Here is a 27,481-nt window from a genome sequence, read left to right as displayed (position 1 = left end):
GAGAATCCTCAAGTGTGCCCAATGCTGCGTTTTCTCAAAGTGTGGTCAGCTCGAAACAGGGGCTGCATTTATTTATTTAATCCTCATAGGGGTTCTGAGGGGTTGCCAAGGCTATGGCTGACAACCCCATTTCACAGGAAGGGAAACAGACTTAGAGAAGGGGCAACTTGCCTGAGGACAAACAGGGCCAAAGGCTGTCTCCTAACTCCCAGGTCAAGGCCATTGCCGGAGCCTAGAACGCAGAGCCGAGATCCTTGCCCTTTGCTGTGTGTTGTCCTCTGGATGAGACGGTTATTCAGAGCACAGTGGCAGGCGCACGCCCCAGGCCGGGTGCCCTGGGCCACACACAGTCACTGGGGTGGACAGAGACTTTCCCCTTTTTTAGTGGGTGTTTCAGATAAGCTGTGCCAGAAGGGGCTGCGTCTGTCAGAACCAAGAGGAAGAAGGGGGAAGAGAGTGGGTTACGACCCAGAGAAGTTAAGCAACCAGGCCAGGGTTGCAGAACAAGGCCAGGGTGCATCTAGGACTGCAGGAGGCCAATGAGTCAAGACTCTGGCCCTGTGCATGGTCCAGGCCAAGTGGGGGAGTCTCAGCCCATTTCCTTCTGCAGGGTAAGAGCAAACAGGCTTTCTCTCTCAATGTTTGATGCAAAGTGGTCGGTGGCTGTGCCTTTTTTACTTTATGCATATATCGTTTATTATAAAGGTAATATATGCTTGTTGTGATTAACCAAAACAGAAAATACATAAAATACATAAAGTAAAACACTAGAAATTTAAAATGTGCATACCATTGGACCCACAGTCTTACTTTCATGTATCTATCCTACAGAAATAATGTTTGTATTCAAGGACAAAGATGTTTACCAGCAGTCTGTCTAAGGACCCAAAGCTGGAAGCAATCTGAATGGTTATTGGTGGAGGACTAGTTGAAAAATCATGGTCTGTTCACAATATGAAATGTTTTGTAGCTGTTGAAAGAAAGATTTAGGATCAAAAGTCATGTGCATGATATATATATATATTTTTTTAATAGATTTATTTTATTTATTTATTTATTTTTGGCTGTGTTGGGTCTTCGTTGCTGCAGGTGGGCTCCTTAGTTGCGGCACGTGGACTCCTTAGTTGTGGCATGGAACTCTTAGTTGCAGCATGCATGTGTGATCTAGGTCCCTGACCAGGGATCAAACCTGGGCCCCCTGCATTGGGAGTGCGGAGTCTTAACCACCGCATCACTAGGGAAGTCACTGGTTATCCATTTTAAATATGGCAGTGTATACATGTTGATCCCAAACTCCCTGACTATTCCTTCTCCCTTTCATTTTTAATTTGAAAACATTTTGAAATTTACTTTGCACATGTAACAGTGTTGATGCTTTCTCTCTCCTTTCTTCATCAGGCTGCACTTACCAGTGGGCTACCACGGCCGTGCTTCCTCCATCGTGGTGTCTGGCACCCCAATCCGCAGGCCCATGGGACAGATGAGACCCGATGACTGTAAGTACCCTGCCGTGCTCCACTCTGTGTCCCCACACCCTGAGTTCCATGCCTGGCACTCACTAGCCTCTCTTTCTGGTATGATTCCAGCTAAGCCTCCTGTGTATGGTGCCTGTAAACTCTTGGACTTCGAGTTGGAAATGGTAAACCATGTCTTGGTGTTTTATTGGCGTGGGGTCTGTATATACAGTAAGGCAGGAGAGCTCCCTGGGATGGCCGCCCTGGACAACGGGCCGTTCCCCGATCTCAGCCACGTTAATGGCAGTCCTGGGTCCCCACTTGGCCATCGGAAGTACTGTCCATCCTCATTATTCACTGATTCCGTATTTGTAAATTCACCTACTCAGTAACAGTTCGTTCGTAACCTCCAAGTCAATACTAGCGGGAGCTTTTGGGGGTCACCTGGGGGCATGCACAGGGTGGCAGAAAATTTGAGTCTCCCGATGTGCATGTCCCCATCTGAGGTTGAACAAGGCCCTGCTCTGCCTTTGTGTCTCAGCTCTCATACTGCAAACAAGTGTCCTTTTTACTCTATTCAGTGCCACGTTATTTTCCGTTTTTGTGCTTTTCTTTGAGGTGCTAGCTAGTGTTCCCAAGCAGAAGAAGGTTGTGTTGTGCACCCTGTAGAAAACGTGTGTGCTGGATAAGCTGCCCTGGGGCCTGATAGTGCCTGTGCCTTGAGTTCATGTTCATGAATCAACCACATACAGGCAGACCTTGTCTTACTGCACTTTGCAACATTGCACTTCACAGATATTGCGTTTTTACAAATTGAAGGTTCGTGGCAACCCTGCATCGAGCAAAGTCTGCCGGTGCCATTTTTCCAACAGCGTTTGCTCACTTTGTGTCTCTGTGTCACATTTTGGTAATTCTCGTAATATTTCTTTTCTTTTTTTTTTTTAAATAAATTTATTTTATTTATTTATTTTTGGCTGCGTTGGGTCTTCGTTGCTGCGCGCGGGCTTTCTCTAGTTGTGGTGAGCGGGGGCTACTCTTCGTGTGGTGTGCGGGCTTCGCATCGCAGTGGCTTCTCTCGTTGCAGAGCATGGGCTCTAGGCGTGTGGCTTCAGTAGTTGTGGCACATGGGCTCACTAGTTGTGGCTCTCAGGCTCTAGAGCGCAGACTCAGTAGTTGTGGCACACTGGCTTAGTTGCTCCGCTGCATGTGGGATCTTCCCGGACCAGGGCTCGAACCCGTGTCCCCTGCATTGGCAGGCGGATTCTTAACCACTGCGTCACCAGGGAAGTCCCCTCTCGTAATATTTCAAACTTTTCTTTTTTTTTTTTGGCCATGCCACACGGCATGTGGGATCTCAGTTCCCCAACCAGGGATCAAACCCACGCTCCCCTGCAGTGGAAACACGGAGTCTTAACCACTGGACTGCCAGGGACGTCCCAATATTTCAAACTTTTTCATCATTATTGTATTCATTATGGTGATCTGTGATCGGTGATCATTGATGTCACTGCTACGACTTGCTGAAGGCTCAGATGATGGTTAGCATTTTTTAGCCATAAATTATTTTTTAATTAAGATATGTACATTGATGGTAGACCTAATGCTAGTGCACACTTAATAGACTACAGTATAGTGTAAACATAACTTTTTTTTTTTACTGGAGTTTCAGTTGATTTTAAAATTTTTTTTCTAAAGTTCTTTTTTTTAACTTTTTATTTCATATTGGAGTACAGTTGATTAACAATGTTGTGATAGTTTCACGTGTACAGCAAAGTGATTCAGTTATACATATACATGTATCTATTCTTTTTCAAATTCTTTTCCCATTTAGGTTGTTACGTAATATCAAGCAGAGTTCCCTGTGCTATACAGTAGGTCCTTGTTGGTTATCCATTTTACATATAGCGGTGTGTACATGTCCATCCCAAACTCCCTGACTATCCCTCCCCCCACCCAACCCCCAACCTCCCCCCCTGGTAACCGTAAGTTCGTTCTCTAAGTCTGTGAGTCTGTTTCTGTTTTGTAAATAAGATCATTTGTATCATTCCTTTTTAGATTGCGCATATTAGCGATTTCATACAATATTTCTCTCTCTCTCTGACTTCACTCAGTATGACAATCTCTAGGTCCATCCATGTTGCTGCAAATGGCATTATTTCATAAACATAACTAACTTTTATGAACACTGGGAAACCAAAAAAATTCGTGTGGCTTGCTTTATTGAGATCGTCACTTAATTGTGGTGGTCTGGCACCAAACCTGAAATATGACCAAGGTAGGCCTGTATATGAAACCAGGTGTCCTTAAACAGAAGCACACACAAAGCAAGGTTATATGCTGATTTGTTGATGTGAATGTTGTGACCAGAGGCTGGCAGGAACTTAACCCCGCATTTCCCCTAGAAGCGATATACCTGTATTTGCTAACTCGGTGTTTCTAATGACTTTATAGAATATAATTATTACCAATAACAAGAATCAACTACATCAGCCCCATTGTACTTGTGGCTGGACCTGCACAACCTCAGAACTGTGGTTATTTCAGGGCTGTGCATTTTTTTAAATTAAACTTATTTTGAGATCATTGTAGACTCATGTGCAGGTGTAATAAACAGTACCGAGAGCTCCAGAATCCTTCACACACTCTCCCGCAGTGTAACATCCTGCACAGCAAGATTGCCATCTCACAGCCAGATGTTGACATCAATCCAGTTGGTTCCCTCACCCCAAGGACCCCTCATGCTGCAGGGCTGTGCATTCTGAGAGGGACACTGAATTCCAGGAAGCCCCCAAGGTCAAGGGACCAGGAAAGAGATGGGAAGGAGGAGCTGAACTGGCTGGGAGGATCCAGGGACACCGGCAGTGTCTTCAGTCTCTGCCGGGTCGTTGGATGCTGGGTAGCGGAGCCAGGCCCTGGGCAGGGAGGTGCGGGCAGGCCATGGAGGGGGCTTCTCATAGTCAGCACTCAGGGCTTCAGGTGATGCTCAGGGTGTCTCCTCATGCAGGTGGACGGAAGGGGCTGCGGAGTCCGCTGGTAGGGCTGGGGGCGTGGGAATCTAGGTTGATTGGAGGCAGGCTGGACCTCCCCGTAGTTCCAGCCCTGCCTTGTGATTTCTTTGGATTCTGTCCAGAGGAGGGGAGCAAGTGGGCACTAGTCCCCTAGTCCCAGCAGGGCGTTACCGGCCAGCCCTCTGCCCCCTGATGCCTTTGTGAGGCTGCCCCGTGAACCCTAAGAGGAGGTTTCCCAACCCAGATCCCCCAGAGCAGGGCCCCCTGGTTGGGGGCCAGGGTCTTCTCTCTGGGGGAACGGAGGACTCTGCAGACAGATGCTTCACCTGTGTTGGTTCCTGTTTCGGGGAGGGGGCAGGGGGGTGGTGGAAGGGGTGGGCATGATTTCGACCAGGGTTCTTGGCCTCCTTAATTAATAGAAATTGACTAGAGGCAGACAAATTCAGGCAAGGCTTTACTGGGGCCCCTGCTGCTGCAGCAGGGGGCAGCGAGAACCAACAACAGTTTCCCTTGCTTGTTACCTGAGCTGGGGGGGGTGGGCGGGGAGGCGGGGAGGGGCGGGGCGAGCTTGTTCCTTATCTGGGGTGAGGGTAGAGGTGTGTCCAGGGGTTGGGCCGGAGGGGTGGCTTAGGTGTTTTGCCCACCCCTTAGGTGGTGTTGTGTGCAGGGGGCATGCGCAGTACCCTGCTTTTGTTCCCAACACCGTTTTTGCTCCCAGGTTTTGTGGTCTTTTGTATCTTTTTGTCCATAATTTGCCCCAACTGCTCATGCACGCAGTTATTTTTAGTCCCATATAGTTTCTTTGCATTTTGTTGCTCAAGGAGAGGTTTGTCTAGGTGCAAGCACTGCAGCAAAGGGTCCCAGGTCCCAGATGGTCTCAGGCAGGGGAAAAATAGAAAGTCAGAGTGTGGAGAAACAGTGACAGGTAGGGAGCACAGATAATCTTGACGATGGTGGTAAGGTTCTCTATAAGATGGCATCTTTTTTTTTTTTTTTTTTTAGAATCTTGACAAAACTTTGCAATGTTTAAACACTGTCACAGAATGACTGTAACTGCAGTCTAGGTCCTGCAAATGTCATAGCTGATTTTGTGTGCTTTTGACAGTTATCTTCTCAATGTTTTCCCCCCAATGATGTCTGCATATTCTCTTGTTTCCTGGACATTGCGCTGATGATGCTTTCCTCTGAGACGGTGGGTGATGGGCTGGGGTGTGGGATACGCCCCGGCAGGCTCTCTTTGCTGCATCACAGAGGCCTTCTGATTTTTTGTGATAGGAATACAAACCCTGATATTTTCATTTTTCACAAGCCTGGTGTAGCTGTCAAATCTTAAAATGCAGAGCACGGTATCGGGTGAAGGGGAAAGGGCAGAGGTGTGGAGTGGGCTGAAGGAGGGAAAAGGGGGCTGCCTTGGTGATCAGGGGCCATGAGTGGGGGCCCTGGGTGGGCACTGGTACGCAGCTGCTCACCATGTCCCCGGGGTAGCCATCTGTCTACTCGGGTGCCGGTCATGACATAGAAATACAGTGGATTCGAACACAGCGGTCCAGGTCCCTAGCCGGGGTTTGGAAATGCCTGACCTTTACCCTCCAGGCAAGTGACCTGGGGCAGCAGGTCAGAGCCAGATTCTCATCAACTTTTCCCCTTGTCAGGCTTTCTTTGTAGGCCCTGGGAACAAATTTGGAGAGCCGATCCCCATTTCTAAGGCCCATGAGCACATTTTTGGAATGGTCCTTATGAACGACTGGAGTGGTAATTACGGGATGTCGGGCGTCCTGGTGTCGAGTTTCCTGCGCGCACTCTGCTCTGGGTGAAGGCTGGGTATTTGGGAAGCCGTGGATGGTCTCCTGGGTCTGGTGCCGGTCAAAGTGGCTGAGAGCACAGGCTTGGGTATCAAACAGACCTCTCAGCTCTGAGCTCTTGGCCAGTTACTTCACCTCTCTGAGCTCCAGTTTTCTTGTAAGTTGAACAGGGACAAGGCTGATGTCACAGCTAGTATGTTTGAGCAATTTTGTGCCAGGCCCAGGGCTGAATATGTCACATAGACTCTCCTGCCAGATCCCTACGAGACACTGATAATATTACTATTCCTATTTTACATGGGTGAGGAATGAGGCACAAGGACGACTTCAGCTAGTTGCTGAGCTAAGATTTCAAACAGAGCAGCCCGGTTTCTGAGCCCATGTCAACCCCTCTGCCGTTTGTAGGAGCACAGTGGTGCCGTGAATCTCAGCAAGTGTTGCCTCCCAGTATGGGGATGAGCTTCCAACCCCTTCATGGGGAAGTATCCCGCCTGCCCTTTGGTCATCCTTCTCTTCGCTGCAGCCTGGCACAGTGACCTCAGAGGACCTCTGTCCTTGGTCCTGGGGCAGCCAGCCTGCTTGGGGCCAGAGCACGGGGGTGGGGGAGGGCCGTGCTGAGTGTCTGTGCTCCTTGGTCAAGGGGAGCGGGGAGCCTTGCTGCGGGGCCCGGTCAGCCTTTGTAAGCCCTGCTCGGCCCTTCTTCTGTAGCTCGAGACATTCAGAAGTGGGAGTACGTCCCTCTTGGGCCGTTCCTCGGGAAGAGTTTTGGAACCACCATCTCTCCGTGGGTGGTGCCCATGGATGCCCTCATGCCCTTTGCTGTGCCCAACCCGGAGCAGGTAAGCACGGCCTCTGCAAGAAGTCCCAATCCCAGGCCCCTCTGCCTCCGAGGCTGTTTGCCCACCAGGCCTGGAGAGGGTCTGGAGGATGCCCATGTGCTGGGGGTCCTGGTTGTGGGGACCTCCAGGCAGGCATGGCACTAATCATTCTGCCTTGTGCTTTCCCTGCCCCCTGCACAGTTCTTGAGGAGAACATGGAATTTTGTAACCTTTAGAATCCTCTGAGGCTGGGAACTGGCCAGTTGGCAGGAAAAGGGGTCCCTTCCAGTATCACCACATTGCACAACTTTCCGGGTCAACAAGTTGTGTTCTGTGTGATGGCGCCCCCTGGAGTCCAACTGATAGAATGCAGCGTGGAGTCAGACAGCAAGGCGTCCGTCCTCGTCCTGAGCCTCGTGTCCCCCGAGCCTCCTGTCCCTGCACCGCTGTCCAGGCCCGTCTCACAATCCTAGCCCTCACTCCTCCGCCTGTCCCAGTCTGGCCGCTGCTCCCACCCCATCAGCACCGGTGGTCTCACCAAAGTGCCCAGTGACCTTGGTCAGTGCCGGGGCCTTGTGCCCTCTTCAGTGTGGACCCGTTGGTGGCCCCCTACTCTTCCTAGGCACTCTCTCCCCCTGGCTTCTGGCATGTGACCTGTCCTGGTTCTCCTGTATCTCCTAGAGTCCTGCGACGCTCCAGCCGACTCCGTCCTCCACATGGGGGCAGCCCTAGCTGAGCTCTGAGCCTTGCCCTTCCCCCGGTCCTGTTCCCCCTCGCCTGAACATCTCGCCTTGCTCACACGTGGCTCCTGGACACCTCTCAGCCTTCCTGTCATCCCATGGAGCTGTGCTCCGACACTTGGAGTCTTTCCCCACAGACCGGTGCCTCGTGAAGCTCCTGTGCGGCCCTCACCCTGTCCCCTTGCTCCCTCCTCTACCGCTCATGCCACAGTATCTCCCTCCCCATCATTTTCAGTCGCAGAGACTTGTCTCTTCCGTCTTTGGTGAGTCCCACCCTCCCAGGACCGCCTGGCCTGCCGTCACACGCCCTGCTCGTCCCCTCCAGGCTCCATCCCTGGTCCAGATCTCTGTTCACAGGCACTGCTGCACCCTTGCCAGAGACCTCTGGCCTCTGTCTCTCTTCATGCCAGCCCTTCCCAAATACCCTTTACGTGCAACCTTGACGACCCTTGCCACTTCTGAACGATTATTTATTGAATGCTTTTCTTTAAAACAGCTTCCATCTGAAAACTCTCATAATGTATTTAGAAAAGGAACTTTATGTCCCTATCTGCATTACTAGCCGCCAAGTTAATCATAAAAAGAAACACATAACCATTAAAATAAAATCACCCCGCATTGTCTCATGGCCCACTAGTGATGCAGGTGCATGTTGCTCTTTGGGAAAACACTGCTTTTGGCCAAAGTGCAGACCTTCTGGCCTGGCTACCAAAGCTGCCTACACACTGAATCCAGCACTAGAAGGGCGGAGCGCCTCTGTCGGCCGCCCCTGCCTTCCGCCTTCCCTTTCTGTTGGCCTGGCCTCTCCCTGCAGGCCTGGCTTTGTTCCCACATCCCACTGTCCCCCTTCCCCAGCGCTCCCCTCCCTGGCTTTCTGGGTCCTCTCTCTACCTTTGACCTGCCGATGCCTCTCCCTCAGCTGCTTTTCCCCAAGTCTAGCACACATGACCACCCTCGCTCCCCAGTGTCCAGGGACACAGTGCTGGGCCCTGGAGAGGGGACACCCCTTCCCCCTCAGGTTCTCTCTGCCAGCTGCTCTGCTGGGCTGTGGGGCTCAGCCTGGGCCAGCTCGGCCCGCTGGCCCAGCCCCTCTGTGCTGTGCTCTGCCCTCACAGGACCCAAAGCCCCTGCCGTATCTCCGCCATGACCAGCCCTACACATTCGACATCAACCTCTCTGTCACCCTGAAAGGTACTGTCGTGGGGTCGAAGGGTGTGTCCAGCAGCTGGGTGGACCCCTGTGCCCAAGTGCCATTGCCCAGGTGGCTGCTGAGCTTCTGAAGGGGGGAGGTGAGGGGGTGCCACCTGCTGCAGACTGGGAGACACGTGGGGCTCTTGTAAAGGACGGGAAGGGACACCCTTGTGCTCATTGGGAACTGCACGGGGCCCACGTGGCCTTAGCCCCACAGCACCGGACTCTCAGCTGCTAGGGCCAGAAACCGTGGAGTCTGGGACCTCCACCCTCCACTTGAATCCCCTCTCCAGCCTCTCCAACCAAAGTCTGCCCAGCCTCTGCTCACACGCCACTGCCAACCCCTCACCCTTGGGTGGCATGTTTTATCCAGTGCCCGTTTGAAAGCCTGTCCTCGTGGGCCTGGCTCTGTCCTCTGGGACCACATGGAGGCAGCACACCCAGCCCCCGGTCCTGCTCTCGGTCAGCCCTGAGAGCCTCGCAGCAGGGCCCGTGTCCCCCTGAGGCTGCCCCGCTGGGCTGAGTTAATAGGCCAGTGGAGCAGTAGTAAGAGAGAGCCGGGCTCTGCAGGCCACGGCTGGGGTTCGAGTCTTGGTTCTGCCCCTGCCCAGCGGTGGGACTTTGGACAAGTTACTGAATCTGTCTGTGCCAGTTTGTCGTCTGGAAAGTGGGATAATGGTGGCATCGACTTCAAGGTGTAATTGTGAGCGGTAAGCAAGTCGATTCACATCAAGGTCTAGAACAGCACCTGCACCTGGGTAGAATCAGGTGTCATTTTCCGATCCTGATGGGGGCCCTTGGCGCTGGGAGAGGGCTAGTCTGGGGGATGCACACAGACCTCCTGGGCCACGCTCTGGCCAATCTCTTTTCTTCCTAGACCTCTCTCCTCCTTTTGTCCTGTTTATATACCCCAGGCTCTGCTGTGGCTCTCTCACTGCAGCTTCCAGGGTCTCCATCCTTCACGGAGGTGATTCTGGCAGCAGGCCATGTCCGCCAGGAAGAGGAGGGAGCTGTCTCTCTCGGGAGTAGGATGCTCCACACGAGAAAGGGCTCCTAGGAAGAGCCTCATAGCCGCCAGAGCGCCCCTGGAAACCTGTGCTGGCCCCACTCTTTCACCTTATCAATTGGGAAAGTGAGGCTCAGAGAGGAAAAGGGATTCACCCCGAGTCGTTTAGCCGGCAGATGGAAAGGCTGAGACTACAGCCAAATGTCATAAGCTCTGGGCTGGTGTCCTCCTACCCACAAATGCCTCTTTGGAGCTCATTTCTGTCTTGTTTTCATCCTGCCTATCTGGAAACATCCAGGGGAGTGCACTATCGGAGAAAGGGACAAGATTATCAAGAAGGTGCAGTGCCCAGAGATGTAGAAAGACCCGGAAGAGGGAGGACCGAGTGCAGGGATGGCTTCCAAGACCCTTCCCCACACCAGTCCTGAATGTGCAGTTCTGATGTTCTGAGTTGGGGTCTGGGTGAAGCAGGCTTGGGGGACCCTGACCTTCCATGGGGCCGATGAGCACACCTGTTCTGTGCAGCCTCAGAAAGGAAGACAGGGCCAGGGGAGGAAGGCCAGTCCTTGGGGAGTAGAAGAGCTTTCTGATTTTTAGCACTCTTCAGAAATGGTACAGCAATGGCCTGGTACCTTGTGTGTAGTAGATGTGTAAATGTTTAATAAATATTGTTGAAATAGTAGCACATTATCCATCACGGGAGGAGTTTGGCAGGGGACAGATGGCCCCAGCTGTCCAAAGGGCTCTGGGGGGTATGGCAAGTCGGTTTCAACTTGTACACTATCTCCAGTTGATGATCAGCTTCCAGGAGCATCGTGTTAAGGGGGGTTCTGAGGCTACATCTGATCTCAGGGGATACCAGTACTGTGATCAATTTGTGCTGTCTGCCGTGGGTGTGGGAGGAGGAAGTGGTGTCTTGTGTGCATCTCTTTGCCATCCGTGGACTAGATCCTCTCTGTGGAAGGCTCCCAGCTCTGATATCCTATGAGCTCATTGGTTCATGGACTCTTTTAGGTAGAATCACATTAGATAATGGGAAGCTTAAACCACAAAACAATTCCCCCTACAAGGTGGGTCCCTCCCTCCTTGATGAATAGAATTAAGTCTCTTTGTCAATGTTACTTGTCTTGTCTACCCAACAGGAGAAGGAATGAACCAAGCCGCTACCATATGCAGGTCCAATTTTAAGGTAAGCTTTGAAGTTAGGCAAACTGGTTTTTGGAAGTGAGGGAGACCTTTCTTCCTGGGAGGACCAGGGGAATAGCATCCATTTTGGGCTATGATGATGGGTCAGCATGTGGGCCTAGAGCTTCCATGGCGCTGTTTCTTTCCAAAGAGGCCAGGAGGTCACAGAGACCCCTCCAGATGGAGGCTGCGTGGACACGGCCAGTGCTTTTCCTGGGGAATAATAGATACTCCTCTAAGGGGCTAGTCCCTGACTTCTCCTGTCCTGCCAGGGGCTGGGTTGATCAGAGTGACTTATTTTTTTAAAGTGAACTTTTAATTGAAGCATAACACGTAAATATGAAGTTGCACACGTTATAAGTGAACAGCTCAGTGAATTCTCACAAAACAACATCCCTGTGCAGCCAGCACCCAGATCAAGAAATAGGAAACTTCCAGGACCTCAGCTGTCCCCTGGGGCCCCTTCCAGGCACATCACCACTCTCCCCGTCAGGTGTAAACTCTCTGCTGACTTCTGTTACCCTACATTCATTTTGTCTGTTTTTTAAATTTTATAAAAACGGAATCATATGGTATATGCTCTTTTCTGTCTGGCTTCTTTTGTTCTAACATGTTTCTGAGCTTCAACCATGTTGCAGTTTGCAGTGGCAGTTCATGATTCTTGGCTGTTGTATCGTGTTCACAGTATAAATGTTCCACAATTGATTTTTCCATTCTACTCTTGATGGACATTTGGGTTGTTTCCATTTTTTTTGGTAGAGTTACTGTGAACATTCTAGTCCAAGTCTTTTGGTGCATGTATGTGCGCATGTCTGTTGGGTGGATATCCAGGAGTAGAATTGCTGGGTCATAGAGGATATATATCCATACTCAGCTGAGGGGTACTTCCAAACACTTTTCCAAAGGGCTTGTTCCAGTTTATACTCACACGAGCAGCATGTAAGCGTTTTGACTGCTCCACATCCAAGTCAACACGTGATGTCGCCGGCCTTTTCATTTCCGCCTTTCTGGGGGATTGTGATTTCGGTTTGCATCTCCCTAAAGACTGATGCAGCTGGGCACCTTGTCATATGCTTGTTGACCGCTTGAACATCCTCTGATTCAATGTATTCCTTTTTCCTCCAGTCTCCCTTCTAATTTAACTTTATTCTGGGCTCCTTAGGCTAAGAAGGAATAAGGGGGCCTCCTTGAAGGGGTCTCTTGGGTAAGAATCCATTTCTAAGATTTCCCCTGCCTGGATGTGTAGCTCCAGGAGTGGCAGATATGAGAAGCTGTGACCTTGGAGAGGCGCAAGCGTGCCGCCTCTGAGCTGCTCGGGGGGCGTGTGGTCCTCGGCCGCCCCCACCAAGCCTGACCTCCTTTAGTGCTCCTTCATTCCTCAGTCTGCTCTGAGGTCCTGTTTGAGTCGTTCAGCTCTGTTGCCCAGTGTCTGTTCCAAAGCACAGGGTGGGAGAATGGAAAGGAGGTCTTTGCTCATGAGAAGCTTCTGCTATGACGAGGACCTAGACCTTGTCAACTTAGGACTCAGGGGTAATCGCAGGACAGAGTGGAATTATGGACAGATGAGCACATTGCAGATTGAGGGTCTGAGCAGTGAGGTCGGCTCCTCGGGGAGCGCTTCTTGGAGAAGGTGGGTTAGGGGAGGGCTGGAAGGAGCAGAGGAGCCGGGGCTGTAGCTGGTGAAGGGCCGGGGAGAGAGACGGGGAGGGTCACAGGGTAGCTGCAGGAGGACAGCTTGTCCTTGCTCTGAGGGCTGGGAGAGAGCCCAGGGAAGGCCTCAGTGAGTGGCGCAGGCTGGCAGACTGCTCCAGGAGGCTGGGAGAAGCCCACCCCTGCCCATCCCCACCTCTATGTCCCTCGCCCGCAGTATATGTACTGGACGATGCTGCAGCAGCTCACTCACCACTCTGTCAACGGCTGCAACCTGCGGCCAGGGGACCTCTTGGCTTCTGGAACCATCAGCGGGCCGGTGAGTATCTGATTGCCTTGGGGGCTGCCCACCTGGAGCACCCCTATTCCCCCTACAGACTGGAGGGCCCTCAGCTCTCCCTTAAGAAGGGATTCCAGCCCGAAGCAGGTGTATCTTTCAACTCTGTCCTACTCAGAGCTTCATCCATCTCTGGGTGCAGAAGGGGCTTCTTTTTCAAATTCAGAAGAGGCTGGTGTAGGGATGAGAGGCTGTGTCTGTGTACTGGGGGAGAGTGAGAGTGACACAGGGGCAGACTTGGGAAGCCACTACAGTGTCTGGTTGTCACCACCTCACAGTGCGCCCACCCAGGATGAGTGGCCCCACTGATACCCCCCCTCCATGAGCCCTTGGTGATGACTTTGGGGTGGTGCATGTAGCAGTCGCTTCCGGCAGGGTCGAGACTGCAGGCCCTTTGATGGAGAGTCTCTTCCCAGTGGGTGGGGTCAGGCACGACAGCGTCTGGGTAAGCCGCAGTCTCTGCAGTGGGCAGGGGCCTGGCAGGAGGGGCCTGGGCACGCTCGTCCAGCATCCCGCACCTCCGAGTCCTGAATGGAGTGAGCAGGGCAGGTAGGGTGCCCGGCCTCGAGGACACTTCTGCAGTGGTCCCACCGAGTCAGGGTCTCTGAGGGCCGCAGGACCCCCCGCGCCTTCCCAGCCCCCCTGGCCCCCGCCTTGCTAACCACTGTCCACACCAGATCCGCCACGCTCACCATGATGTAAGTACATATCACACCTTCTTCCCTTTCCCGTCATGAAGGAGCCAGAGAGCTTTGGCTGCATGCTGGAGCTGTCGTGGAGGGGAACGAGGGCCATAGAGCTGGGGAATGGACAGACCAGGAAGTTTCTGCTGGACGGGGATGAAGTCATCATCACAGGTGAGGGGGGCGGGGCCTGCGGGCATCCTCTCCTCCTCGCCCGCGGGCGCCGTCCTAACCGTCTGGCCAGGAAGCCATCTGTCCCAACTCGTCTCCACTCTGGCAGTCCCAGGTCTGTGTCTGCTTGTACTGGCCTTCGCCCCAACCCTGGCTGCCGGGGACTTTATTTTTGTTTAAATTAAAAAATTTTTTTTATCTTTTGGCTGCACCGCGCGGCATGTGGGATCTTAGCTCCCCGACCAGGGATCAAACCCATGGCTCCTGCGTTGGAAGCGCAGCATCTTAACCACTAGACCGCGAGGGAAGTCCCTGCCAGGGACTTTAAATCTGAGTCTCCCTGAACCAAAAAGACTGCAGAAGTCCTGCTTTGTCTCCTTCCTCCCTGAGCAAAATTCTAAAATAATGACAGGTTCCCATTGTTCTGGACTCTGCAGTGCAAAGACCCTGTGTCCTCTGACCTTGTGCCCTATGACCCTGTGCCTTATGACCTGGCTGAGTTAGTGATGAGATTTCCCAGCAGCCCATTCCGAGGAGGTCAGGACACCCCTTACATCTTGGGGGGTCGTTCTGTCCACCACATATCATTGCTGGAGAGGAAGGCACCACCGTGGTCAGCAGCCCGTTCCTCGGAGTCAGGCGCAGGTTGGACTCCCACATCCCCACCGGCCCTGTGACCTTCTTCAAGTTATTGAACCTTTCTGGACTCAGTTTCCTCATCTTTAAAATGGAGTTAATGATACAGTAGTTAACCTCACAGCATGGTTGTAAGGATGAGACGACCCAGGTTATTCCTTCAGGGGACGTTGCTGGAGCAGCTGCTGTGACTCCCATGCTGGGGTTCCAGTGGTGAACAAGGCAAGTGCAGGATCTGCCCCCTGGGGTCACGTTCCACTGTCACTGCTGCACCTGCATTTTACAGGTGGGACAATGAAGGCCTAGCAGGGGGTAGATAACTTGCCCAGGATCTTGCAACCAGTAAGTCATGAAATCAGATTTCGCATCCAGGCAGCCTATCTTCAGAACCCCAATTCTTAACCCCTTTGATAATATCTAAAGAGCCTAACAAGGTGCATGGTACCTTGTGAGTGCTTAAAATTGGTGACGGTCTTCACCGTTGTCCTCATTGTCATTGCTGTTTTTTCCAGAACCCAGTTTTGAGAATGCCCAGCATCCTGACCCCTCCTTAATCGGAGTCCCTACCTGAAGCGTGGGAATCAGCCATGCCCATCTGCCCTACAGGCAGGCTAAGGGGGCACCCGTTCTCTGCACTCGCTCTCCACGTCCTGGGCTCTGACTGCCGACCACACATTTCCCTTCCTGTGTCCTATTGTCACCCCTGTTTCCTGCCCCTGTCTTGATACTGCTGACTCTCTGCTCTGTGGGCTGGGACCTTGGACCCATTTCATCTGCACATCCTGTCGGCCGTCCCTTTGAAGTGTCCTGCCATCTCTGTGCAGCTGGCTTGCTCCAAGCACCATCGTTCCGTGTCTGGATTACTTGCACAGCTTCGCTCCAGCCCCCTGCAATCCATCCTGCTCATGGTGCCTGGAAAATCATCCTTCAGGTCTGCTTTCCCCCTGTTACTCTTCTGTTCCTGATTTTCTCGTGGCACCCTGTCGCCTGTTTCATTAAATTCATACCCTTCCCTCATCTGATTCTGTCCTCCCCACTGAGCCTCATTCTAATCATAACCCTGCTTTCCCTGCTGCCTGCAGACCTTTGAGCTTAAATCTGGCTCAGTTCAAATGACGCCTTCTCTGGTTGCTCAGGGAGAATCAGTCTGTCCTCTCCACGAGCAACTCACTGAATTCTGGTTAATTTTACGCATGTCTGTTTCCATGCTTGGCTAAGAGCTTGTATTAGTTTCCCAGGGCTGCTGAAACAAATGACCACAAACTTGCTGGCTTAAAACAAAAACGTATTCTCTCATGGTTCTAGAGGGCAGAAGTCTGAAGTCCAAGGGTTGTCAGGGCCACACTTGTTCCAGAGGTTCAAGGGGAGGACCTGCTCTCTGCCTCTTCCAGCTGCTAGTGGCTGCTGGCATTCCTTGGCTTGAGGCCACGTCACTCCAGTCTCTACCTCCGTCTTCACATTGCGTCCTCTGCTTCCGTCTGTCAAATCTCCCTCTGCTGCTCTCTTATGACACACTTGTGATGGCATTTAGGGTCCACCCAGATAAGCTCCTCGTCTTAAGATCCCTAACTTAATCACATCTGCAAAAACATTACCATATAAGGCAACATTCACAGGTTCCATGGTTTAGTATTTGATACCTTTGGGGGGCATTAGTCAGCCTACTACAGAGTTCTTAGAGGACAAGGTCCAGACCTTACCTCTCTCTGCAGTCTGACTGTGTGCCAGCCACATAGTGGGTGTTCAATGTGGTTGCTGGTTGGTTGAATAAATGAAGTGGATTGAGTAGAGAAGATGCAGGCAGAGCTCAAGACAGCAGCAAATGATGCCCAGAATTAACCAGTAAGTACCCATTTTGCCCCTACTGTTCCTACAGCCCTATCATACCCTCTCTAATACCAGTTTTAACTAATGGTTCCTGAATATCTGTGGGGGCCAACCGTGTTACCGCCACGTCCACTTCCATGATTCTGTTTCATACTCACAGAAGCCCTTGGGTAAGGTCATTGCCCCGATTTTACAGAATAGAAAACTTAGGTTGATCGGAGGTAGGTTACTGGCGGAAATTCACACACCGAGGGAGCAGGATACGGTTCGGGTCTTCTGATTCCCTTGCCAGCTTTGATCAAGAGGTGCTACAGTGCTTGCCAGAACTACTGCAGGCCCTCAGTCGTGGTTCTGTGGATCGAGTGAAAGCGTTTTCTGAAGTTTTGGTTTGAGGAGAGGAAGGAAGGAGATGAGATGGGAGAGGAGGAAATGACGACTTCAGCTCTCTCTCTTGTCACTATTATATAAGCCCCCAGCTAAGCTGCTGTGGACCCGGCAGCTGCCCAGGGCCTGGAAGAAAGGAGATGAGTACTCAGGCAGATGGGATTCACATGTATTCTGTCATTTGAGTCAAGGAAGGGGTGAGGAAGGAGCCAAAATGCTGCGAGGGTCACTTGTTTGTGTACAGTGCCTTGCTCCAGAAGGATTTATGGAGGCCAGGCAGAGAAATTCAGAGAAGGGCAATTCCTTGGATCTGAAGATGCACATGTTGGCAAGAAAAGAGGGAAACGGGAATAGATTGGTGGAATTCCCTGGAACAAGAATAAAAATTACAATTTGGCAATAGAGAGGTAGAAGTTATATATTAATAAAACAAAAAAACAAACAAAAAGAAGAGATTTCATGCTGAAGGAGATGCCTGACAAATTCTAGGGAGTGAATGTGGCTGAGACTTGAGCTCTGTGCTCGCATGTGGGGAGGTGGACGGGGGGCACGGGCGTGTCAGCTATGTTGTCTTTGCTGAGGTCACCACAGTGGGCGGAGTGCTGTGCCCTCACCTGCCACGACCCCTCTGGCACCTGACCTGGGTGAGCCACCCTCTCGCCGGAAGCCACGCTGAGTTTCTGTGGCTCTTTCCCAGCCCTCTTCCTACTTCTCTGGCTGTACCCGCTCAGATGCCACCTCGTCATCTCCCTGCTCTGTCATCATGGGCAACTATTCCCCAAATCCGTTTCTAACCACTGGAATGATAAAGTATAGAAACCAGGATTTGAACCCAGGCAGTTGGGTCCCAGGGTCTGTGCTCTTAAACCAGTATGTCATGTTGCCTGTGGTGCCATGTGGCTCTCATTTCTGGGAGACCAAAAGCCCCAGCCCAACCAATGGTATCCACTCCTGTGCTCCAGCCTTGGCCAACCTTTTGGGCAAGGAGACCTCCTCTGTCTACAGAACAGAGCACCCACTGCCAACCCCAGGCATTTGGGCTGCTCTTGCTGCCTGGGACGCCCTCCACCCCCTCCCACCATTCTTAATCCTCCATGTCTTCTAACGCCCAACACAAGTTCCATCTTTTTTAGTATTTCCATTCTTGTTTCTAGTGTTGCCACAGACTTTTCCCTTATATCTATATTGCTTTGACCATTTCCATAGGAATATAAGAGAAGGAAAGTGTTAATGTATAGAATCATGCCCTATCTTGAACCAGAAGTCTAGCCTAAAGCTATTTATCATTAACTAAAACACAAAATCATTAACTAAAACACAATCTTTAACTGAAACACAAAAAAACCACGATGAAGACAACAGTAACACAACAGCAATTTATCGTGCACTTACTGTGTGCTAGGTACCGTGCATGTCACTTTACCTGCATTATCACATTTAATTCCCATGGTGCTATTACTCTGATTTATAGATGAACCATTGGAGGTCTAGAGAGGTGAAGTAGCTGGACCAGAATCACACAGCTGGCGGGTGACAGCCCTGGAATGCAACCAACTCCCTTGGAATACAAAGCTCACCACCTTCACTTCCCCACAGTTGCAAGCCCTTCCCATTTGCTTTCCCAGATCATTTCCTTTAGTTTCATTCAGTGACATAATACCGTTGGGACTTCCCTGAAGCTCTGGTGGCAGAGAAAACCCTGGTTTCAGGCCTGGCTCTGCCAGTAACTCAGCTGGGTCTGGCTCCTGTCTCTGGGCCTTGGGATCTCCTCCCTCTGGGAGGTGAGGGGTGCACCCCGGTGTGCTTGCAGGCGTGGCATTCCAGGAAGCTGGAAAACTGGGCTGTAGCTATGGATTCTCATTCCCATTGGTGGGATGGAGTGGGGAGTAGGCAGAGGGTCAGTTTTCAGGAAAGGGCCAGTGAGATCAGATAACATTCCAGAGGAGATGAGTATACTTTTCCCTTCCATTTCCGTGGTTGATGGAGCCCAACCCAGGGAGGCAGGGAGCTGCTTTTGCCCTCTGCCCAGGGCTCGGTGATACGCTCTGACTTGGGTGCAGACTTTCCTCATGCTCTGGCCTCTCGGGGCCCTCTGTCCCTGCCTGAATGCACCTGCCCCCAGCTTCTCCTCCCTGCAATGGAGAGCAGCAGCTTGGGAGCCTGGAAAGACCCTGGAAAGACCTTCCTCAGCTGGGTGCAGAGCCTCACTTTTCATCCTTTGGGCCAGTGGTCTCAACCAGAGTGGCTTTGCCCTTTGGGGGACATTTGGCGACGTCTGGAGACAGTTCCGGCTGTCTCCGAATGGCAGCCAGAGATGCTGCTAAACATCCTAAGTGGACAGGACAGCTTCTCACGAGAAAGAATCATCTGACTCAAAAGGTCGTCTCTTGACGTTAAGAAACCCCATCTAGACCATCTGCCTGCCAGCTGTAAAATGGGGAGGTCAAGTGGCCAGCTTTCCTACCAGGATGTAATCGTGCATCTGTTCTCAGGAAGCAGGCAGTGCTGTTTGCTGGGGGTGGTGGCTCTGTTGTAACCCAGGGCAGGAAGGAGCAATGTGACTGACAGAGCACCCGGCGTTGGGGATGGGGAGGAGGAAGACACCCTCTCAGGATTTGCAGCTCTCCAGGAAGAAGGCGCTTTGAAAATGCTGCAGCTTGGAGTGAGCTGCTTTGATAGATGATTGATGAATTTCTGCCAGGTTTTGCTTTAATAGGCTTTTCCCCCCACCAGGGACACGAATATTTATGAGCACTGAGATTCTAAAGTGACTGATGGAAAAATAATGAAACAGAATAGGCAAGGATGTTGCTCGGGACAAAAGGTGACACTGAGTGTTAAGGGTCAGTGCTGGGGTGGCAAGGATGTGCCTCGGTGATGCCGGGGAGGGCGAGGGGCTGGTTTGGGGATGTTGCTGAGGTGTCCAAGCTGCCACCTCCCCAGAGAAGGCCAGCGGTCAGAGCAGCCCTCACAGGGAGGGCGGGTAGGATGACTGGGCAGGTGGGGGGAAGTGGGAGGAGACAGGCTGGGTAGGCTGTACTGAGCTACAGGTGGCCGTGAGGACTGTCCCTGGGCTCGCTGGAAGGGCTCACGGGGACGTCCCTGACCCCGTCTCCCAAAGCTGACTTTGGTCTCAGTGTTCAGTTGGCTGGGAGTCCTCTCAGCCGTGAGCTTCGATTTGTTTCTCTCGGTTGTGGGAATATTGCAACTCCTTGCTTTCCCTTCTTCACACTGGGTAGCAGAAGGCCTAACTCCAGGTTTGGGGGTCGTCTTCAGCAGGTGAGGGGGTCTGGTGGTGTTTTGTGTAACTCAAGGTCACGGGCATCCCCTGCAGTGGCCCTCGTGTTCGTCATGGGCCAGGTGGCCGTCACCTCAGCACTGCCCTGGCTCGTGGTGCTTGAGAAGCATCTCAATCGGAGCAGCCTTGGAGCCTCTGTATAGGCCTGACACTCATAAATCTATGTGTTTCCATCTATCTTCTCTCTAGGGGCCACTGGAGAGGGCGCTCTTTAAAACATAGCTGTAAAACACAGCTTTCACTGTCTTGCTGAAAACTCCTCTGAGTCACCGCAGTGCCCTCAGGAAAAGGTTCAAACTCCTTAACATGGCTTCTAAGAACACTCTGTAATCTGGCTTCTCAGGGGACCCCACACAACAGCTTCACTGAATAAATGCACCTCGTGCATCTCTCGCCTGGGTCTCCGTGCCTTTGCACACGCTGTTCCCTCTGTCTGGCACACCCCTTTTCATTGTGTCCCCCCTGGTGAACTCGTATCCACCTGTCAAGTCCCAGCTCTGGTGTTCCCTCCTTTCTGCTCCTGTCTCCTCCATGCTGCTCTCCCAGCTCCTCCTAGACTTTTCTGCTCTGACTCGGACAGCTGCTCCCACTCAGTGGACCCTTCTCAGGTCCAGGGACCAGGGCCTCCTCCTCTCTGCCTTTCTGTTGAAATGGAATTGAGTGAATTTGTATAACATCTGCTCTGGGAGAGGTGTCATGCTAGGGCTTCAGCCACATGTTTCATCGAGTCCTCACAACCCTGAGAGATAAGGATTGCTATTCCCATTTGCAGACAAGGGGGCTGAGCTCAGAGGTTAAACAAGTTGCCCCTGATCCCCCAGCTTATAATCATCATAATAGCTGACACTGAGCATTTCCCCTGGGGAAGGCACTCTTTTGGAGTTCTCTGTGTATTAACTCACATCATCTTTGCAACAGCCCTGCGCAGTGAGTACTATCATTAGATCCATTTCACAGATGAGGAAACTGAGATCCAGAGACTTCCCTCGTGGTCCAGTGGTAAAGACTCCACACTCCCAATGCAGGGGACCCGGGTTTGATCCCTGGTCAGGAAACTAGATCCCGCGTGCTGCAACTAGGCTAAAGGAGCCTGCATGCCACAACGAAGATCCCACGTGCCACAACTAAGACCCGATGCAGCCAAATAAATAAATATTGTAAAAAACGAAGAGAAAAGAAACTGAGTTCCAAGGGGACTCAAGGTCATGGAGCCAGTAGGTGGAGGAGCCAGGCTTTGAACCCAGTCAGTCTAGCCTCAGGCTAATTAGCAAGCCTAGGATTTGAACTCAGACTTACTTAGGGAGAGTTGACCTATACCTATTCCTTTACCTCTCAGGAAAGCCATTGTGCCATCCTTGCACTGCTTGTGAGGGTCCCTGACAGTAGGGCGGGCCTGGAGTTCCATCTTGGTGCTCCTGCAGCTCTGCCCAGCTTCTGGAGAAGGTTGTTTTTCTGTCGAAAATACCTGTTTGTCATTCTGATGGCGTCTTCCTGCCTTGGGCCCAGCTGTGTGCTGACCGGCACTGTGGCCGCTTGGGCGGTGGTTCCCCTGAGCCCAGCGGCTTCGTGGCTGACCCCTGTCCTCCTCCGTTGCAGGACACTGCCAGGGGGACGGGTACCGCATTGGCTTTGGCCGGTGTGCAGGGAAAGTGCTGCCTGCCCTTTCACCAGCCTGAGGTTCTCTCTGCTTTCCTGGAAACACAAGGCTTGAGCACCGCCCTCTCCACCTCCCTGCGGGGGACCAGGGACCCCCACTGTGGCCGCAGACCTGGTTCTTCATTCAGTAATAAATAAAGCCATCGTGCTCCCTCTCCATGCTCTGAGCCTGGCACGGCTGTGACTGCGCAATGTCTCCTCGTGTTCTTGGTTTGTGTACCGCTTCCTTGAGAGACATTCATTAATTTGTTTTCTAGTTTTTATTAGTGAGGCTGAGGGTCTGATGTTTCTCCTGAGACATTCTAGAGCTCCCAGTATTCTCTGGAACATGGAAAAAAGAATGGCACTTGTATTAGCTCAGATTCCTCCAGAGAAACACAACCAAGTAGATGTGTATATAGAGAGAGACATTTATTTTAAGGAACTGGCTTATGTGATTGTAGAGGCTGGCAAGTCCAAAATCTGCAGGGTGGGCCACAGGCTTGAGACCCAGGGAAGAGCTGCAGTTTGAGTCTGAAGGTGGTCTGCTGAAGAATCCCCTCTTCCAGGGAGATCAGGCTTTTTTCTCTTAAGGCCTTCAGCTGACTAGATGAAGCCCACCCATATTATGGAGGATAATCTGCTTTACCCAAAGTCCACTGACTTAGATGTTAATCTCATCTGAAAACTACCTTCACAGCCACATCTAGACTGACGTTTGAACAAATATCTGAGTACCGCGGTTCAGCCAAGTTGACACATAAATTTATGCACCACAGTACCCCTCGCGTTCAGTATTTCTTGGGGCCGACTGATGGATGTACATGGGGTGCAGACTTGGTTCAAGGGCCCTGTAGCCATATCAGCACATTGTGAACCTTTGGCTGAGCCCCCAGGTCAAGGGTTCACACACCTGAACTGTGAGAGGGCAGGAAAAGGGCCAGGGGCTTGCTTTTCTCCCCTTGCAAGCCCACCAGAGTCAGGAGAGTGAGCCTTGCCCCGTCTCCTCTGCCCTACCCACTGCAGGCAGGCAGCCTGGTTGCTGGTGACCACAGGGGAAGAGGATGCCTGGTGACACATCTTGGGCCTCATGGACCCCACACCAGGGCCTGGGAGGATGACTGAGCCTGCAGAGCCTGCCCATTAGATCACGCTACTCATTCATTCATTTATTCACCAAATCGTTATTGAGTGCCTTCTCTGTGCCAGGCACTGTACTAGGCACAAGAGGTGCAGCAGTCACAGAAAAGCTGTGACTTATGATGCCCTTGTGCCCTGTGATGATTACTTCCTAGTGGAGGGAGATAGGCAGGAAACAAATGGACAAGGAAAAGATATACACTATTGAAATGGAGCAGGACCCTATGGTCTATGCCCCCCATGTCCTCCGCCTGCCTTTTGTCTGTGGAAGAACTTTAGCCAAAGGATAAGTTTAATCAGAGAAGTGAGAAAATGCAGAAACAAAGGAAAACAGTCAAAGGAGACCAAATAATAATAGCTTTGTCCTTAAGCAAAGTCAAGGACGTTTAGTTCCTTCTCAAGGGCTATAGATAATATTCTAAGCCATATCCTGTGAGCTGCCTTATGGATACTGAAACCCACACAAGGTGGAGAAGTTAACTACATGATGACCAGACTGTAGCCATGACATAAGCTGCCACAATTCCGAGAATTGGCCTCAAAGAAATGGCAACAAACCAACCCTGGAACTGAAGATTAACTGTACTTAAAACCATCAAGATGATGGTGGTCAGATCACCGATGACCAATTTCAAGATGACTGTCAGAGCTGTTTCTGCATGTAGCCCCCTCCCTCTGTCTATAAAAGCTCTTGCCCCCTGATTGTCGGTTGGGGGGCAGTCAGCCTCAGGACAGGAGTCCGCCCTCCACCCCCACCCCCAGCATCCAAAGTAAAGCAAACTTTCCTTTCCACCAACCTTGCCTCTTCATTGGCTTTGAGTGGCTAGCAGCCGGACCCCACTTTCGGTTACACTATGACAGATGGGGATAGGTTCTATGGAACAGTGGGGGACATGGGTGCCGTTATAAACAGGGTGGTCAGAGAAGGCCTTAGTGCCTCGGGTTCTTAGTGCTTTTTTGCTAGACAGCTGAAGAAAGTGAGGGATCAAGGCAGATGGACATCTGGGGCACAGTGCTCCAGGCAGAGGGTCCAGCCAGTGCAAAGACCTGAGAGCGGAGCATGTTTATCAATTCTAAAGAACATTAAGGTATTTCTTTCTCACCTAAAAGCATTTTGGAGCCAGGAAGTCTGGAGTTTGTATGGCAACTCCACAGTGTCATTAGGGACCCAGGGTCCTCATCCTCAGCACATGGTGTTCAACCTCAAGGTCACCGCATGGTACAAAAAGCTGCTGGAGCTCCAGCCAACACACCCAAGTTCCAGGCTTGCAGAAAGAAAAATTAAAGAGGTGAGGGTTGGGGAGATGAAGGGCTGAAGGGCCCTCCTCCTAGCTGAGTTAGGTACCCTTTGAGCAGCCTTCCTGGGAACCCCATACTACACTTTTCTTGTGTTTTATTGCCAAGAACATAGTCACAAGACCACACCTCATTGCAAGGAAGCCTGGGAATATAGTCTTTTAACTGAACACATTGCTTCTTCAGCTTAAAAATCAGAGCTTGATTGCTAAAGAAGAAGGGGAGAATGAATCCTCGGGGGTGGGGTACAGCTCGTAGTCTCTGCCACGCACAGGCTGGGAAGCATCGTGCGCTGAGGCTGAACTGGTCTCGCACAGCTGATTTTATTCCACGAAGCTGCGCCCTGGGGCCATGGTCTTCAATGCTTTGCTGATTTCAGTGGAAACCCTGTACAGTAAGTCCCCTGCATACGAATGAGTTCCGTTCCAAGGGTGCGTTCGTAAGTCCAACAGAGTTAGCCTAGGTACCCAACTAACACAATCGGCTGTATACTGCTGCTTTTACACTTGCTTCCAGACATCCTGGGCTTGAAATAAAGACACTGTACTACTGTACTCTATACAGTACTGCACAGTAAAGTGGCCAAAAGCACAACCACTTGTAGAGGATGCACACACATGACAATATACTCCAGACACGTGAACTAACTTAACGTGATTGGACATGCAAACACACGTTCGCATCTTTGAAAGTTCACAACTTGAAGGTTCGCATGTAAGGGACTTACTGTAGAGTCACCAGGGTCTCCCAGAGCCCTACTATCTAGATAAGATTGATCCAAACATGTATTCTCTGAATTTGGAAGACCAAAGTCTTCCTTGGGTTTGTTCTGAATTCCTGTGGGCTGTGTTCCCAGGGCCACCTCTGCTCCTGCTGACTCCACTGAAATCTCTGTTCTCCACCCTGTGTTTGGGTTTGTTCCCTTAGCTCTATCTCCTGGCATCAGCATGCATGAGTGACCCATCTTGTTTTCCTCACCTAAATACACCTAAAGAGCTACTGCACATGGCAGATCTTCACCAGAGGTCCCTGGGTCGTGGGCAGAAGTCATCTAAAATCATTATCAATCCATTTGCCCGCTGGCAGCAGAGAGTGCTGATGCCAGCTATGGAGATCACATACTTATCCCCTCACTGTGCATTTAATGGGCTTAGGGGCTGGTGATGCTGGATGAACCCGCTGGATCCGGCCCTGGAGTCTGAGACACACACAGGGTGGATGTTAATAGGGGGTCTGGCGTGGGATTTCTCCAACGATTACTTTCCCTTAACCTTCAGCAACATGAGCCTCTTTGTCTTCCAGCCTCGATCTCGAAATTCCCATTGCCAGCTCCAGATGAGAAGTGAATTTAATAGTCTTTAGTTCGGGAACCGAGCTCACTGAAACCTACCTGTGTATAATGGTAATGAAATAGACAAAAATGCTTTTCATGGCCAAATTTTCTCTTTTAAACAATGGTATGTTAAGAACTAGAGACGTTTGATCAAATAGATGGAGCTGACAGATCTGGTGATGAACATCCCAAGGCAAATTGGCTGTAATTATCACTATATCTTCCTTATTAATTCATACTTCATTCACGCTTCCCGTTTTAACCAGTGGCCCATGATGAATCTAAATGGATGACTATGCAACTGAGAATAGAATCCATTTTAAACTTCACTTGATCAGGAGGAACAAGCCCCGTGATGTTTCTGACAGGATGCGGCCTGCTGGAGTTTATACTGGAGGGTGTCAGAGGGAGCTGGCTGGACTCATGGGCATGCCACTGTCCTGGGCCTGGCAGGCACTGGGTACCAGGGCCCAGGAGCCCCTGCCCTGGGCAGGTGGGGAGCAAGGAAAGAGGAACCTTGTTGCTTTCACCGTGGGACTTCCCTGCCCTGCGCCCGCTCACGCACACTGGTTTACCTTAAAATGCCATTTAGAGCTATTCTGAGGATGAGGGTAGATTTGGGCCAAGATAATGTTTTTGAAGACAAGGGAACTTTAGGATTTTTTTTTTTTTGGCTCCACCGCTCAGCATGTGAGATCCTAGTTCCCCGACCAGGGATCGAACCCACGACCCCCGCATTGGAAGCGCGGGGTCTTAACCACTGGGCCACCAGGGAAGTCCAGGAACTTTAGGATTTTAAGTATCATAATTAATAATTATCTCAAAGAGTCTCGATACCAAAATGGACCTCCAAAGTGTTTACATTTAAAATTTTCTTTTCTTTCTTTAGTTCGGGAGCATGTTCCTTTTAGCAACCCCAGAAAAATTAATGTGGCAGGGTTGCATTCCACAGTAAGAGTTTGTTTTCTGTGTATCTCTCTCTCTCTGTCCTCTCTGATACCCCAGGGCTGAGAGAGAGGCAGAAAGTTACTCAAAGAACTACCGAGCTATGGGAGATGGTTACAAATGATGCTTGCTTGAAGGGTCTGCTTTGTCTGTTTGGCTTTGGTTTTTTTCTGCTCTTAGAGAGAAACTAAATAAGACTGGGGCCAGTCTTATTTTGAGGCTGTCTGCCAACAGCACACAAAAGCTGGAACAATAAGACCTTTCTTGAAGCGAGATCTGGATGGAACATCTCTGTGTCTACAGAGGACTTGATCCCAGAGATGAATACACTATTGCTGTCTGTGATTTTTGAGCAATGTCTGTCTTCATTAGATTTTAAGCTCCTGGGGGCAGAGTCAGCTTTTGCTCATGGAAAGTTCTTCATTACCTAGCACGGTGCCTACCTAGCACAGAGTAGGCACTCAATATATACTTGTTAAATAAATGAATGAATATCTGGGAGATTATTGGGGACAGGGATTATGTCGTATTCATAAGTCCACCCCTGCTTGGCCAAGAATACACATGGAGACCCACTTATGTCTCAATATTTAAGAGATACAAGTGAAGCTACAAACTGTTAAATACTCTCTATTCTCCTACCTTGGCATACACATTTTCATAATTACGAAACAAAAATATTTGCAAAGCTATGGTTTTTATATGATTGAAAACTGGCAAAATAGCAAATATAAATGAATATAATCATCATTGCACTTGAAGAGTGTTGATGGGCTGGTGATGTTGGAATGAGCGTTTAAGATGTACAAATTCATGAATTGCTATATCAATATTTTTAAAATAAAATTTTACTTTTTAAGTTAGTTTTTCTTGCCTTAATTTCATTAGAATCACTAATTATCCTATCTTAATCAAGCTTTTCACATAATTTGGGTTTTATTG

General features: G+C 50.8%; 1 protein-coding gene across 6 annotated transcripts in view; it reads left to right on the top strand.

The window, feature by feature from the left end:
* FAH (fumarylacetoacetate hydrolase) overlaps positions 1–27,398 on the top strand; it is a 34,996-nt gene extending 7,598 nt beyond the window's left edge. The window contains exons 6-15 of one of the 6 annotated variants that reach the window (XR_014243488.1): positions 1,399–1,496; positions 1,587–1,639; positions 6,115–6,214; positions 6,973–7,103; positions 8,938–9,013; positions 11,162–11,208; positions 13,072–13,173; positions 13,931–14,048; positions 16,394–16,523; positions 22,852–27,398. Coding sequence is in view for 4 of the 6 variants with exons in the window: in XM_082388537.1 (XP_082244663.1) it covers positions 1,399–1,496; positions 1,587–1,639; positions 6,115–6,214; positions 6,973–7,103; positions 8,938–9,013; positions 11,162–11,208; positions 13,072–13,173; positions 13,931–14,048; positions 21,787–21,866 (805 nt within the window). In the remaining 2 variants the exon portion in view is untranslated. Of the gene's footprint in view, positions 1–1,398; positions 1,497–1,586; positions 1,640–6,114; positions 6,215–6,972; positions 7,104–8,937; positions 9,014–11,161; positions 11,209–13,071; positions 13,174–13,930; positions 14,049–16,393; positions 16,524–21,526; positions 21,762–21,786; positions 22,039–22,851 lie in introns of those variants that run through there. The other 5 variants (XR_014243489.1, XM_082388539.1, XM_082388537.1 and 2 more) reach the window with 5 other exon arrangements.
* The last annotated feature ends 83 nt before the right edge of the window (positions 27,399–27,481 follow it).

This window comes from Balaenoptera borealis (genome assembly GCF_965194805.1).
Source record: "Balaenoptera borealis genome assembly, chromosome: 3".
Taxonomy (NCBI): Eukaryota; Metazoa; Chordata; class Mammalia; order Artiodactyla; family Balaenopteridae; genus Balaenoptera; species Balaenoptera borealis.
Note: the sequence above shows the minus strand (reverse complement) of the source record. Positions and strands in the feature narration are given on the sequence as shown.